Raw genomic sequence first — 15,109 nt, 5'->3', positions numbered from 1 at the left:
GTGCCCATGGTATAAATACAAGGGTATGCTCATCCCGTGGACACCCACTGCGCAGTCAAAGTGTGACGTCACACTCGGCTAGAATCTGATTGGACCCATTGGACCACAATTAAATATGGCCCTGGTGCTTCGACACACTAGGTATTAAAACATGCGAGCTACCAATTGTCAATGATCTAGATTGGTTACAATTTATTTCCCGAGAGAAATGCATGTACCCATCGTCTGATCTTTTAAAAGCTGCACATATTATGAACACAGAATTCTCCAAGTATCACGGTTCAAAGCTTAGTAAAGACAAATTCATCTTCAAGAAACTTACGGATAAAATAGAAATTGCATTAAAACCTATCGAACTGCCAAGAGAGGTCTTGCTATGTCTTGTTAGGACAAGAACCTACATTAGGGTACGCGAAATTAATCGAACCATTGCTGTACAAAATAGATTTAAGAATAAGAAAAAGAAGTTAACCAAATTTACGAATAATAAATCTTTTTCATAGCATCTTTATATATGTTGTTATTATTATTGTTGTCATTTAATCCCTATAAAGTGATATGAGGAGGAAAGCTGTCAAACAAAGTAAAAAAAATATTAACATTTTTATATATTTGTTTTGTAAACTTTTCTATATTTATTAAGTTTATAATGTTTATTTATATTATATTTTATTACAGAGTATTTATTAATTCATAAACTATTACTTTACAACAGATTTTTTCCCTGCAAACTTGAAATTAAAATAATATATCTGACGAGAATGCCGCTAACATAAGCTGTTTGGAAACAGCAGTTTTAAATTTACCGCTTATCTGTGACGTCACACTTCGACAATTCTGATTGGTCGCGTGCGCAAGAGCATACCCTTGTATTTATACCATGATAGTGCCGAACACCGAACGCGGCGGACGGCGCGGATGCACGAATCCTAGCGCCACGAGTCTCGGCAAATCTAAGGGCCGGTCTACAATGGGTGTTGTAAAGGCTGGCGTCCCATGAAGCGGATACGCGAAACGGAACGAGCGTATCACCAATCACGGGACCGTTTCGACGGAATCTTCGACAAGATTCTATTAGAGTCCCTCATTGCTACGCTACGGTAAGTATTTGTCATTTCGTGACATCTTTCGAATGTTTCAGATGATCCGAACACTAATCCGTGTTTTTCGGTACGTTTTCAGATCTTGATGACGACGATCTTATACATATAGCTGTGCTCGCATTCAATGAAACGAACTTTCATTGATAAATGGCACGTTTGGTATTTTTGCAATGTGTAAGTTTCACATATTGTTATGAAGATACTTTTGAAATAAACTAATAAACTCGTTGCAAAAAGGAAGCGATAAGTGATTATATTACATTATATTTATATATTTTTATGTATATACATATGTATATGTAGGTCCGGAAGTATGTTCCGGGACTTTTATTTTTGATATCGGTATATTCCGGGACATTTGGCAGTTTCCAGGACTGTCCTGGAAAAAATTGATGTTCTACGGCAATTTTCGGGACAGTTTTTTGAATCTGATTACATATATAGCGTTATATTCCAGAACTGTACATTTCAAAAAACGTAAACAGTCCCGGAACATACCTCTGGACCTACATATATATCTATTTTTGTAATTACATATATTTTTTCATTTTTCTATCTAAATTACTATCGCTAATAATTAATGTTGATTTAGAAATAATAATTGAATTTGTATTTGCAATTAGTATTTGAAATGATGATTAATCATAGAAATTGATTATCCAGTCACATCCCCACAATTAATGGTAATATTCTTGTCAACAGATTATCCGCACGGTAATAATATTCGCACATTTCATGGAGTTATTATTAATCGTAAATTAGCGCAAATCATTTTTAAATAAATGACAGGTAAATATGACGGGCAATTCATTGAACAATTAAGAAAAAATTAGCTAATTTATTATTAGAAGATGCCCTATTACAGGTTGATTATTTTAGAGGTCGAAGAACAATATGAAAATGAACTCAAATAGGAAAACGAACGAATAAAACTAGCTGATAACACATCAGTCGAAATTGCCAGTACGTTAGTTAGCAGGAATGTTAAAGCTATAAAGATCATCCAACGTTGGTTAAAATTATTTTTAAAAATCGTTAGCGTCGTTTTTTATAAATATATTTCACTTAACTGAAAATTCCATTCAAACAAATCGTATCATTTTACGCCAGCGGCGCGGCGTCTATTTATTAATTATTAATCATCTCAATTGTTAATAATACTATTCGCAATTGTTATTAAAGGCACTTGAGATCACCAGTACTATTTGGCAATGATTGAAGCAACCAGTACCATTCGAGATCACTGCCATGCTCGAAGTAGAGCTCTAAAAAAATAGGTATTCTTGTTCCGCCATTTTGGATCCAATCATATGTGAAAACATAACTTTTTCGTAAATGTCAATACGATTTTCGGTGTCGTATTCTTAGTTTTAGTTTCAATTTTACAGAATCGATATTTCAGCTAAATTTTTACATTAATCGCGAGACCGAAAAGCGTATTGACGTTTACGAAAAGATTATGTTTTCACAGATTGGATCCAAAATGGCGGAACGAGAATACTCACATTTATAGAGCCTTACTCGAAGCCGATTGTAACGGTGGAGATCGATTATGATCCGGACCATTCGCCCGAAACTATCAAAACCGGACGACGTAGAAGAGATCGGAAGCTTTGATCGTGCCATCGCGATAAATCGTTATGGGATGCGGCTACTGAGCTTCTGGCTACAGGATACGTATGGTTTCTCTGCAGTGCGGCTCGATCTTCATACTGATCGTCTTCATCACGTTCCCTGCGATTGTACAAACATACACCGTGCTTCCTGTACATCATCGTCTTCCACGCGTGTGGACAGTTCGACGTACTCGCCGCAACCCTTAAGGGGGGAGTCTACTTTGATGGGTCAAAAAAATCGATTTTTTTGCATAAATAATAAATAGTATAAGGTTTTATTCAACTGAGACTCTTTTGACCCGCCATATTAAATCCGCCATTTTGAATTTTAAATATCTGATATCAGATTCGGATTCAGCGACCTCAAAAACCTTTATACTAAAATTTGCATCCATTTTTACGTGCTTTTTTGGCTGAGCAAAAAAATAAACTTTAAACGCGTTTTTCTCAAAACCACTTTTTCCAACTTTGCGTACAAGATAACTCAAAAAGTAATCACTCAAATAACTTTCGCCAAGCATGATTTGATTCCTTACAATTTTCTCCAGGGATTGAACCTACGTTTACATTTTATTGTTTATTTATAACATTTTTATCAACAACAAAAGATCGATTTTTTGATAAAAAAAAATGTCATTTTTCTTATGATTGTTGTAACTTCTTCAATTTTTCATATTTTTATTTGCAAATAGGTTCAATCCCGGCGTAATTGATTAAAGCTTTAAAGAAAATTTTGATTTTTTGCTTTCAGATAACTCAGCTCGTTGCTGCATTGTACGCAGCTAATCGTTGCGTTACCAACATTGCGCTACAAAATTGTCCGTCAATATAATAAAAATTAATGTAACTAAAAAAAAATTTTTTTTTCTTTAAGAATGCCTTTCCATATTACAAAAAAAATTAATCCAATATCACTTATCTTATAGTTCCTTTGAAAAAAATTCCCAAAAAATCATCATTTTTCACCCGGCTAAAGTAGACTCCCCCCTTAGCAATATATGATGGCTTCATCAGGGAACGCGCATAACTGCGCTTGCCTCTCGTGCATCGTCAAGCTACACGTGCATATTTTAAAATAAATCGAAATAAATTAGAGATTATCACGGGACTTACAAGACTTCAAACTGACAATTTCGGGAGATTTTTTCTCCGGGCGAATACCACACGCATTGTGAAATATGATTGCAGAATTAAAGATTAAATCTGTAGTTCTAATTTTAATTCCGTTCGATTTTAATTTTGTTCAAATAAAAAGAAATTTTCAAAAATATTGGAATGTTTCCGAGAATGTGACTTGAAATTTTTGATCGTGTATGTATGATGTAGTAGTCCCAGGATTAAAGAAAGTGTGTCTTCTCTTACATTTTATTCAAAAAATCTCGCACGATTCTTATGAGAAAAACGTCTTCGGTCAATTTGCTTGAATTTGTGATATCAAAGTGTCTCGCGCCAAGTACACGCGGAACGAGACCGACCGTGAGGGTGCCATTACATGGAGCGCGGAAACGCGGAAACGCGGAAGCGCGGAAGACAAAATTTACTAGATTTCCGTCGATCCGTTCCGTCTGTTTTGAATGCCTTAATATTACATGGAGCATATTTTGAGCGGAAAAGCGGAACGGAGAATTATAAAATATTAATTTTTAACGGTATTTATTTATTAAAATGCTTGTATTCAATAGATAAGCTGAAAAGATAAGCATATTAATAAAAATTGCAATGAATTAAGTAAACACAATTTTAAGAAATGAATACAAATGTCTATTTGTCACTATACTGTTCCGCTTTTCCGCGCAAATTGTGCTCCATGTAATATAAGGAGAAACAAACTCGCGGAACGAACGCGTCAAAATCCGTTGTCAACGCGGATACAGTATACTCCATCAAATTTCGGAGCTGTTTAATCACATTGAAAAAAAAAGCTTTTACACATACTCTTCGATTACTTTATTATTTAATAAAAGTGGCAGTATAATATTATAGATCCAAACATCATGTTGATGGTTATTATGAAGTATATCTTATATGCAAGCCAGGGTACATACATAAGCTGCGTTAAGTACTGGCAGTGAATATCGAAACGCAGCCATACATACATACACGATAATAGCGGATTCCGCTTTTCCGTTCAAACGTGCGGGACTCAACTCGCGGAAACGCGGAATCTAGTTACTATTCTGTTCCGCGCTTCCGCGTTTCCGCGTTTCCGCGCTCCATGTAATGGCACCCTGACTCTTTTACGCGACGCGACGGGTTGCGAGTACTCGAGATGTTGAGATCTCGATAACGGTCGCACATATTGGTTGACCAACGGTTGGCTTTTAATCGGAAGCATCGGCGTTGGGGAAACAATGTTGGACCGACATTGTTAAAATGCTACAATCCGATGAATCGTTAGACATACTTTCTTTTTTATTTATTTAATACGAATTAAAAGGCATTGTTGTGTTTTTTTTACAAATTTTAACTGTTTTGAAATAGCCTACAGTATTTTTTAACTATTTTTAATGTATATTATTAATCGATTGACAACGCAATACCAACCGTTTGTTAAACGACATTTAGCCGACATTGGATCATTGCTTGATAATCGATGTGCAACGAAGACAGAGTGATATGCTTACAGCGGCGCTGTGAGCGGACTGCAGGGCGGGCGCGCCGGGGCCGCCGGGCGCGCAGTCAAGAAACGAAGATCGCGTGTTTTGTTTTATTGGTGCTCGTGCTCGTGCTCGATCGTGTCAGTGTCAGTGCGTTGTATTGCGTTTTATTAGATAAACGTGCCGTATTGCACTGTGTAAAGAAGTATATATAAGAGCCAACTTAAGAAGAAGAAGCGTTTTAGATTATTTAGACCAGGACACAGACGTTTAATAATTAAAATAAGGGTAATTCTTCAGTTTAGCTACAGCAGCACAAAAAACGATGAACTTAGGTTCATTCGACGCGTTTTTGCACGAAACGAAAGAATCTGGCAGAAAAAAGTGTCGCTCTGCCCCGCGACGCGAGATATTAATCGTTAAAGTTGACAGGAATCAGGTTATGATTCCTGTCATACCGACGAGATGCAGCGACTAACGACCATGCCCTGCGGCCACATGCGCATGCTCAGTGGTCGCACGCGCATGCAAAGTGAAATATAGCAGCTATTTTGAATATTGAAAGGCATAAATAACTAATATATATGTCGAAATAGTTCACGCATACACTTCCACGCAAAACTAGGTCCACCCCCACCCTCCCCCTGCTTTCGGGGGATGTGCGGTAGCCCGTTCCTTGTTTACGTGTATACTGTTTATGCATACACAATATATATGTCGAAATAGTTCACGCATACACTTTCCACGCGAACCTAGGTCTACCCCCACCCTCCCCTTGCTTTCGGGGGAGGTGCGGTAGCCCCTTTCTCGCTTACGTGTGTACTGTTTATGCACACACAATATATATGTCGAAATAGTTCACGCATATACTTTCCACGCGAACCTAGGTCCACCCCCACCCTCCCCCTGCTTTCGGGGGAGGTGCGGTAGCCCCTTTCTCGCTTACGTGTGTACTGTTTATGCACACACAATATATATGTCGCTACCGCACATCCCCTGAAAGCAGGGGGAGGGTGGGGGTGGACCTAGGTTCGCGTGGAAAGTGTATGCGTGAACTATTTCGACATATATATTGTGTATGCATAAACAGTATACACGTAAACAAGAAACGGGCTACCGCACATCCCCCGAAAGCAGGGGGAGGGTGGGGGTAGACCTAGGTTCGCGTGGAAAGTGTATGCGTGAACTATTTCGACATATATATTGTGTATGCATAAACAGTATACACGTAAACAAGGAACGGGCTACCGCACATCCCCCGAAAGCAGGGGGAGGGTGGGGGTGGACCTAGGTTCGCGTGGAAAGTGTATGCGTGAACTTTTCAATACTCAAAATAGCTGCTATATTTTCCAAACTTTTTTTGTTTATAACTTTTTAACGAGTAACGAGCGACGGCTAAAACCTTCCGAAAATCATTCAGGAGGGTGACCTTGACAACATATGTCAAGGTCAAGGTCATTGGGGCTGGGTCCGCTATTATACATATTTACCAAGTGTTTAAAGCGCGTCATCTAACTTATGTACAATAGATTAAATGACGCTTTTTTTTTAACGAAAATCACAACTTCTATAAAGCAGGACATACACACATGTGTGTGTGCCCTGCTTTAACGAAAATCATTAAACAGATAAATCGTGCAGAATAACCAAGCATCTCGATTCAAGCAATTCAGGTCTCACGCTTGGAGTTTCTTTAATTTAATTATGCGGGGGAAGCACACACACACACACACACACACACACACACACACACACACACACACACACACACACACACACACACACACACACACACACACACACACACACACACGGGGGGTGCGAGGGGGGCCTTCGGCGAAATTATAAAGCACATGCATGCTTCCCACGCATAATTAAACTAAAGAAACTCTCAGCGTGAGACCTAACTGCTTGAATCGAGATGCTTGGTTATTCTGCACGATTGATTCATTTAAAATTGGCGCAGTTTTACATGCGCGTGCGACCACTGAGCATGCGCATGTGGCCGCAGGGCACGTTTAGTGTTGCTACATGTCGTCGGTATGACAGGAATCATAACCTGATTCCTGTCAACTTTAACGATTAATATCTCGCGTCGCGGGGCAGAGCGACACTTTTTTATGCCAGATTCTTTCGTTTCGTGCAAAAACGCGTCGAATGAACCTAAGTTCATCGTTTTTTGTGCTGCTGTAGCTAAACTGAAGAATTACCAAAATAAGAAAAAGAAGAGTCGTGCTCTTGCTTAATTGGATTGCAGGTGAGTAACTTTTTTATTTGTTTATATAAAGATATTTATGATATTTACTGACAGTGTTAACAACGGAAATAAGTCATTCTTAACCTAAAATAATCGTATTTGCTTGGCAGAATAAATTATATTCGATCGTGTCAGTGCGTTGTATTGCGTTTTAGATAAACGTGCCGTATTGCACTGTGTCAAGAGGTATATGTATAAGAGCCAACTTAAGAAGAAGCGTTTTAGATCATTTAGACCAGGACACAGACGTTTAATAATTAAAATAAGAAAAAGAAGAGTCGTGTTCCTGCTTAATTGGATTGTAGGTGAGTAACTTTTTTATTTGTTTATATAAAGATATTTATGATATTTACTGACAGTGTTAACAACGGAAATAGGTCATTCTTAACCTAAAATAATCGTATTTGCTTGGCAGCGAATGATTAGTAACACCAAGGTCCGTGGTTTGAATCCGACCCGGCCTTCGTCCCATATATATTTTGTTAAGAAGTTTTTTCCGATTAAGATCTTTATGGATTAATGGTCTGCACGATTGGAAATCGGAAAGGATTCACAATCTGCAAGGCTTAAGATTCGTAAAGGATCAAAAGATTAAGATATTTAAGTGTATCACGGTGGTAGTGTGAATAAGTGACTAGGTCTACATTGCTTGTGCTAATTACCTTAGGGTACAAGGCACCTTATTTCCTCATCCGAGGAATGTAACAGATAAAACCCCCCTATTTGCTTGGCAGAATAAATTATATTAAAAAGTTAAACGTAGCGTCTCTCTCAAAAGCATATCCAGTATAAAATTGTTCAATAATTTTTTTGACTTTTCTGAAGTACTTTATACGGCAAAATTATGATAATCCTTAATTGTAAGGCAAAACATGATATATTTGCACAGTTCACGCGATAAATATATATTGCCTATATCATTGATCATTGCATGGTTAATGTAATCAAATTCTGGTAATTGAATTATAAAAATAGGATGAAATTGGAAACACTTTCATATAGTACCTCTTTTCTCGAGACTGATATACATTACACATTCACATTTTTTATTAATATTATTTCTATGTTCTTTTCTATGTTCTAATCTTTTCTTTAGCAATTTCTGATATATGTGTCATTGTCCTATGTATTATCCTATGTATCATCATGTGAATATTTATTAATATTATTTCTAGGTTCTTTTCTATGTTCTAATCTTTTTTTTGGCAATTTCTAATATGTGTGTCATTGTTATAGTCCTATGTATTATATCCTATGTATCATTATGTGAATATGATGCATATTCATAATTAATATCACGTAATTTTTAATTAATTACGTATTTTTATTGTAGATAAAAATGGCACAGAGAGCCCGGAAGTATAGAGAAGTTAGGAAAAGGGTAAAAGCCCATATGAAAGAATTTTTGAAAGAGTTGACTGATAATAATAATGAAAATATAAATGACAATAATTATAATAATAATATAAATGAAAATAATTGTCATTTATATAAAGATAGTTTGAATGATTCAAAAAATAGTGATTGTGATGATATTAATGACTATTGTGAAGATTGTAATAGTAATTTTGATAATGAGTCTGCATCATCTTCAGATGACAATATGTCACAAAGTAGCAGTGATACACCTGTAAATAGTAAAATACAAAAATGGTGTATAGAAGAAAATATTAAGCATTCATCGATAAATAAGTTATTAAAAATTCTGAAAGGGTACACAAATATTGAAAACCTTGCCAGAGATGCACGTACTCTATTAAAAACAAGTAGACAAGCACTTGTAAAAAAATTAGGTAGTAGTGGTGTTTTGCATTATATCGGCATCACTCCCAATTTACAAATGAAGCATAAATATTATGGCGATACTATTCAATTGACTTTCAATGTTGATGGAATATCTATATATAAAAGTTTCTCAAAGCAATTTTGGCCAATACTTTGCTATGTTATTGATAAACGATATCAGTATGAGCCATTTTTAGTTTCTTTGTTTCTTGGTGAAAGTAAACCAGAACCAATTACTGGTTATTTTGAAGATTTTGTACCAGAACTCAAAAAACTATGTGAAAATGGATTTTTCCATGACAGAAGTCAAATGCAATTTAAAGTTGCAATCAGAGCTTTTATCTGTGATACTCCAGCACGTTGTATGATCAAATGTTGCAAGTTATTTAATGCATATTCAGGATGTGACCGATGTGAACAAGAAGGTGTATATATAAATCATAGAATGACATTTCCATTACAAGATGCACCATTACGTACTGATGAAAGTTTTGCTTCAATGTCAGATCCAGATCACCATAAGTCAATATCTCCTCTATCAGAATTAAATATGGGGTTAATTTCTCAAATTCCTTTGGATTACATGCATTTGCTACCACTTGGATGCATGCGTAAGATTCTAATGATGTTATTAAAAGGAGATCTACGTGTTAGATTATCAGCTTATTCTATTGAGTGCATTTCCAATGAATTAATTGCTCAGAGAAAACATTTTCCAATTGAGTTTCAAATAAGGAAACCACGTAGCTTAAAGGAAATTGCACTTTGGAAAGCTTCAGAATTTCGGCAGTTCTTCTTGTATTCCGGGATAGTTGTTTTAAATAACAATGTTCCTTCCGCAATTTATAAACATTTCTTGTTACTACATGTAGCTTCTACTATTTTATGTAGTACAAGTCTAATTGTAAATTATCTTGATTTTGCTTCCGATTTATTAAGATCCTTTGTTAATCACTGGTCTAAATTATATGGTGCTGACACAGTTGTTTATAATATTCATTGTTTAACTCATTTAACAGCTGATGCAAAGAAATATGGCATTCTTGACACATTTAGTGCTTTCCCTTTTGAGTCTTTTCTTTTTAAGTTAAAAAGACTTTTGAGAACTTCTAGTCAACCATTACAGCAAATAGTGAAAAGGCTGTCAGAAAGTTCACATGTATTAGCTACAGAAAACAAAAAACTATTAAATGATTATACAACAGATAAAAAATTTTGCTATCATGTTGTATTAAATTCAAGTCATTCCGATGGACCTCTAATTAATTTTCCTTGTCATGTACAACAATTCAAGAAGGTAAAAAGCACTGCCTTTATTTTATCAACGTTTTCCGGGAATAACTGTGTCACCATGAAAGACAATAACATTGTAGTAATTTACAATTTTGTGAAATTGAATAAGGATATATATATTATTGGATTAAAATATCTGCAAATAGAAGATATGTACAGTTATCCGTGTCCTTCGTCACTTTTGAAAATATTTAAAGTTTCATCTCTATCCAAAAACTATGAAGCTTGGAATATCAGTTCTGTTTTTCTGTAAAAATGTTCTTTTGAAACAGTCTCTTTTTTCGATATGTCTTCCTCTTCTGCATACACCATGATAGAAGAAAGGTATATACTAAGATTAGAGATTGTTTTTATTATAATATCTAATACAATTATGTAATATTTTATGTTTTCTTTTTATTTATAAATAAGAATGTTTTCTGTAGTGGATTTTCCTGAAGAAGAAACTTGTGAAGTGATACCAACTTTCTGGTTGACTGATGGAAATCATAAAACTTTTTATCCTCAATATAAAGGAACTCGATTTTGGAAAGCAGTTACAACTTTTGAAACACCAAAATCATATTGGAAACACATTCATGTCGAGTTTTGTATTAAACAGGTAAATATATTTTTGAATAGACTTTTAATATTGACTGTTAACATAATTTTTAAATTTAAAATTTGATTTTTATTTTATTATCTCTTTTCTCACAAAAATTAAAAATCCTGTTTGATACAAAATTAATTAGTATAATTTGCAGATCTGTTAGCAAAAGCTAAATCAAAAAGAGATGGATATCAGTATTTAGATACTGATGAAATTCAAACAGGCACGGATGAGGTGCCTGATGAGGTAATCACGCCGAGAACCAATTAAAGAAAAGAAAACGCTTTCCAAATCAGCGTTATACTGATGTATCCAAATCAGCTAATGTATCTGCATCTGAAAGATCATCTAATGAAGCATCTTCATCTAGTGAAACTGATTATGAGATAGATAGAAATCGGAATTCTATTTCAAAGAATAAAAAGAAAAGCAAACTTTTACCTGAACCAGATCCCATTCAGTTACCGGCTAATAATAATAATATCCAAAGTAAGTAACATAAAACAAATATTTTTATGTTTTTAGTAAATTATATAATTTTTTGATAGTTTTTTTTTACTTATGTTTATAGATAAAGAAATGAGTTCGCATTCTTCTGTACTTACTAAGCTAGCGGCAAGAGTAGCAACAGCGTCACAATCGCGAGCAAATACAAGTTTATATGAAGGTAAAATAAGCTTTTAATAATAATAAAAATATCCAAAGTAAGTTACATAAAACAAATATTTTTATGTTTTTAGTAAATTACAGAATTTTTTGATAGCTTTTTTGACTTATGTTTATAGATAAAGAAATGAGTTCGCATTCTTCTGTACTTACTAAGACCACGGCAAGAGTAGCAACAGCGTCACAATCGCGAGCAAATACAAGTTAATATGAAGGTAAAATAAGCTTTTAATAATAATAAAAATATCCAAAGTAAGTTACATAAAACAAATATTTTTATGTTTTTAGTAAATTACAGAATTTTTTGATAGTTTTTTTGACTTATGTTTATAGATAAAGAAATGAGTTCGCATTCTTCTGTACTTACTAAGACCACGGCAAGAGTAGCAACAGCGTCACAATCGCGAGCAAGTATAAGTTTATCTGAAGGTAAAATAAGCTTTTATACTATCATGAAAAAATCAATACTGACTATTACAAACATTAAATTGCTGATAATTAAACATGCTTTCAAGTCAATTCAAGAACTTAGTTACTACATTTGAAGATATTAAATTTGACATAAGCAGCATAAAAAAGGACATCAATTGTATAAAAAAAAAACTGCTCAGTGACAACGTTGCAGAGGAAAAGTTACCTGAGGAAACAGAGACTCTTATACCTGCCTTGTCATTGAGGAATCTGTCAAGTTTCAATGAATTTTTGAAACAAAAATCTATTTTTGAACTTTACGTAAGCAATTATATATGTTGATTTGTTTTCTTTTTTAAAATTGTAAAAACTTTGTTTTGTTTTTCCAAAACTGTTCGTATTTTGTTATAAAAAAATACTTGTTATTCATGGAATGTCTTCAAAAAAAATTAGGTAATTATGCAGTATAGGGGAAGCACCTCCGATGACCTTGACCTTGACATATGTTGTCAAGGTCACCCTCCTGAGTGACCTTCAGAAGGTTTTAGCCGTCGCTCGTTTTTTATTAAAAAGTTATTAACAAAAAAAAGTTTGGCGACCTCACCGATTTCAATGACCTTGATATATATTGTCAAGGTCATGACCACGAGTGACCTTCAGAAAGTTTTAGCCGTCGCTCGCTATTCGTTAAAAAGTTATTAACAAAAAAAGTTTGGAAAGTATAGCATATATAGGTGCATATATAGGTTAGTTGACGCGCTTTAAACACTTAAATACTTTTAAAGCGCGTCACTAACCTACATAGGTACGATTTACTGCTTTAAATGTTGTGTTTTGGTAAAGCAGCAATTTTTTCGCAAAATAATGTATTCTCTGCTTTAACAAAAAAATTTCAATTTATCAACAATTTACTGTTTTAAATGTTGTGTTTTGGTAAAGCAGCGACTTTCTCGCGAAATAAATTATTCTCTGCTTTAAAGAAAAACGTAATATTAGTCGTTTATGCCTCTCAGTACTTAAAATAACTGCTATATTTTCGAAACTTTTTTTGTTTATAACTTTTTAATAAAAAACGAGCGACGGCTAAAACCTTCTGAAGGTCACTTAGGAGGGTGACCTTGACAACATATGTCAAGGTCAAGGTCATCGGAGGTGCTTCCTCTATACTGCATAATTACCAAAAATTATCCAAAAAATTAAGGTTATTTTATTTTTGTTCTCAGGTTAATCATTTTCGTCGCCTTGGAGGAACTTCGCAAGCGAATCACACGCGGAGGATTCTCAGACCGATTATCCATAATGAATTAGCACAAAAATTGAACTGGGCAGGAAGAGGAGCCAAAACAAGTCTTCAATCTTTTGATGCCATATGCAAACTCATCCTTAGTAAGTCTATAATTGCAAGTGATTCTTTAAAATAAATTGTAATGCAATTTTCATATTGTAAAATTGAGTTTTCTTATACTTCATAGGATCTGCAAGCACTAATCAAGATACATCTTATAAAATAACCGAAGAAACAATTAAATCTTGGTTACGTTATGCAATGGATCGAGATGGTGGTCGAAACAAAAGGAAGGAAACTATAAATAACAACCAGACTGATGAAGCACAATCAGAAAGTTATACGAGTTAAGAATTAAATTTTTTAATGTTTTCTCTTTCTATGAAAAAATTACTTTTTTTTATTTGATTTTCAATTTGCCATAAATCATGGAAAATGATTACTTTTTACAGATATTAAATTACTTTAAATTACTTTATATTAAATTACTTTGAGGATATCATTTATGATATTTTTTACTTTGCTCTTGATAAAAATGATACATTTTGCTCTTTCTTTTATTGTGCACAATATAGTTTGTTTACTCTGTGACATTATTATTTACTGTTAGAAACATTAATATTGCTAGTTAGTATAATATATCAATTGCATTTGAGACTAATATTGTTAGTTTTTTTTTTAGATAATTTATAATTGTGCAATTTTGTAAAAGTTTCTGCTAAACTTTAGAAGTTAAATATTGTTCGTAACGTTTTGTTTAGAAAAATGAAGACTGACCTTAACATATAATATAGTATAACAATAGTTTTATATGGATATAACAAACAATATTTTATACCAAATTATATTACAACACTAATACAAATTATATTATTTTTTTCATATTTATTTTAAATTGTGTGTGTACTATTCAGTCTTAGAATTAAAATATTTAATTGTGTAACTGTTTATTTTATTGCGTGTACTATGTATTATATAATAAAGATAATTCTATATCCTAATTTTAGACATGTTAATTTTATTATAGAAATTTATTTACTTTTATACATTCGCTGCTTATAATCTTTACATTTTTAAGGTTTAATTAATATCGACAATTTCTAATTAATAAATATACGATGTTTAACTAATATTATTTTTAATAATATTTGTAAATCTAAAAAATAAAATAGACGTCAATACATGTATGATGCATTTTATACTTATAGCTGTTGTATTTACTACTTACATGTTATTTATACATTATAATCTTATTAAATTATATAAATTATATAATATATAATTATATATATATATAATTACATAAATTTTAACTCATTTCTACAAGAATTTCTAGAACTGTATAAATAACATGTAATTCGTAATACAACAGATATAAGTATAAAATGTATTAACGTCTATTTTATTTTTTAGATTTACTAATATTATTAAAAATAATATTAGTTAAACATTGTATACTTATTAAGGGGATCCTAAAGCCGTCTGTAATACCGGCTTTTTTTCTTAG

At 33.5% G+C, this 15,109-nt stretch overlaps 1 protein-coding gene across 17 annotated transcripts; it reads left to right on the top strand.

Annotated features, from left to right (window-relative positions):
* Window positions 1-6: 6 nt before the first annotated feature.
* LOC143907157 (uncharacterized) lies at window positions 7-14,601 on the top strand. 17 transcript variants are annotated; one of them, XR_013259751.1, is made up of 13 exons: window positions 7-141; window positions 716-5,604; window positions 7,510-7,573; window positions 7,729-7,878; window positions 8,907-10,975; window positions 11,077-11,252; window positions 11,395-11,729; window positions 11,812-11,907; window positions 12,026-12,121; window positions 12,240-12,335; window positions 12,422-12,638; window positions 13,541-13,703; window positions 13,790-14,601. XR_013259751.1 is itself a non-coding variant. In XM_077423720.1 (11 exons), exons 8-11 carry the CDS (start codon window positions 12,248-12,250, stop codon window positions 13,951-13,953), a joined length of 522 nt encoding a protein of 173 aa, XP_077279846.1. In that variant the 5' UTR covers window positions 6,550-7,573; window positions 7,729-7,878; window positions 8,907-10,975; window positions 11,077-11,252; window positions 11,395-11,729; window positions 11,812-11,907; window positions 12,026-12,121; window positions 12,240-12,247; the 3' UTR covers window positions 13,954-14,553. The 17 variants fall into 17 exon arrangements, 10 of the variants coding, with proteins under 10 accessions (XP_077279852.1, XP_077279849.1, XP_077279851.1 ...); XR_013259753.1 differs by lacking the exons at window positions 7-141; window positions 716-5,604 and having other exon boundaries at window positions 6,508-7,573; window positions 11,789-11,907; window positions 13,790-14,578; XR_013259755.1 differs by lacking the exons at window positions 7-141; window positions 716-5,604 and having other exon boundaries at window positions 6,510-7,573; window positions 12,518-12,638; window positions 13,790-14,576.
* The last annotated feature ends 508 nt before the right edge of the window (window positions 14,602-15,109 follow it).

The sequence above is a fragment of the Temnothorax americanus genome, unplaced genomic scaffold (genome assembly GCF_048541705.1).
Source record: "Temnothorax americanus isolate GAGA-0224 unplaced genomic scaffold, ASM4854170v1 Scaffold8, whole genome shotgun sequence".
Taxonomy (NCBI): Eukaryota; Metazoa; Arthropoda; class Insecta; order Hymenoptera; family Formicidae; genus Temnothorax; species Temnothorax americanus.
Note: the sequence above shows the minus strand (reverse complement) of the source record. Positions and strands in the feature narration are given on the sequence as shown.

Coding starts and splice junctions, on each gene's coding strand:
- LOC143907157 (XM_077423717.1), top strand. CDS start 8,913: ATGGCACAGAGAGCCCGGAAGTATAGAGAAGTTAGGAAAAGGGTAAAA. Junction 9,970..11,076: donor GCTACCACTTGGATGCATGC/GTAAGATTCTAA, acceptor TGTTTTCTGTAG/TGGATTTTCCTGAAGAAGAA.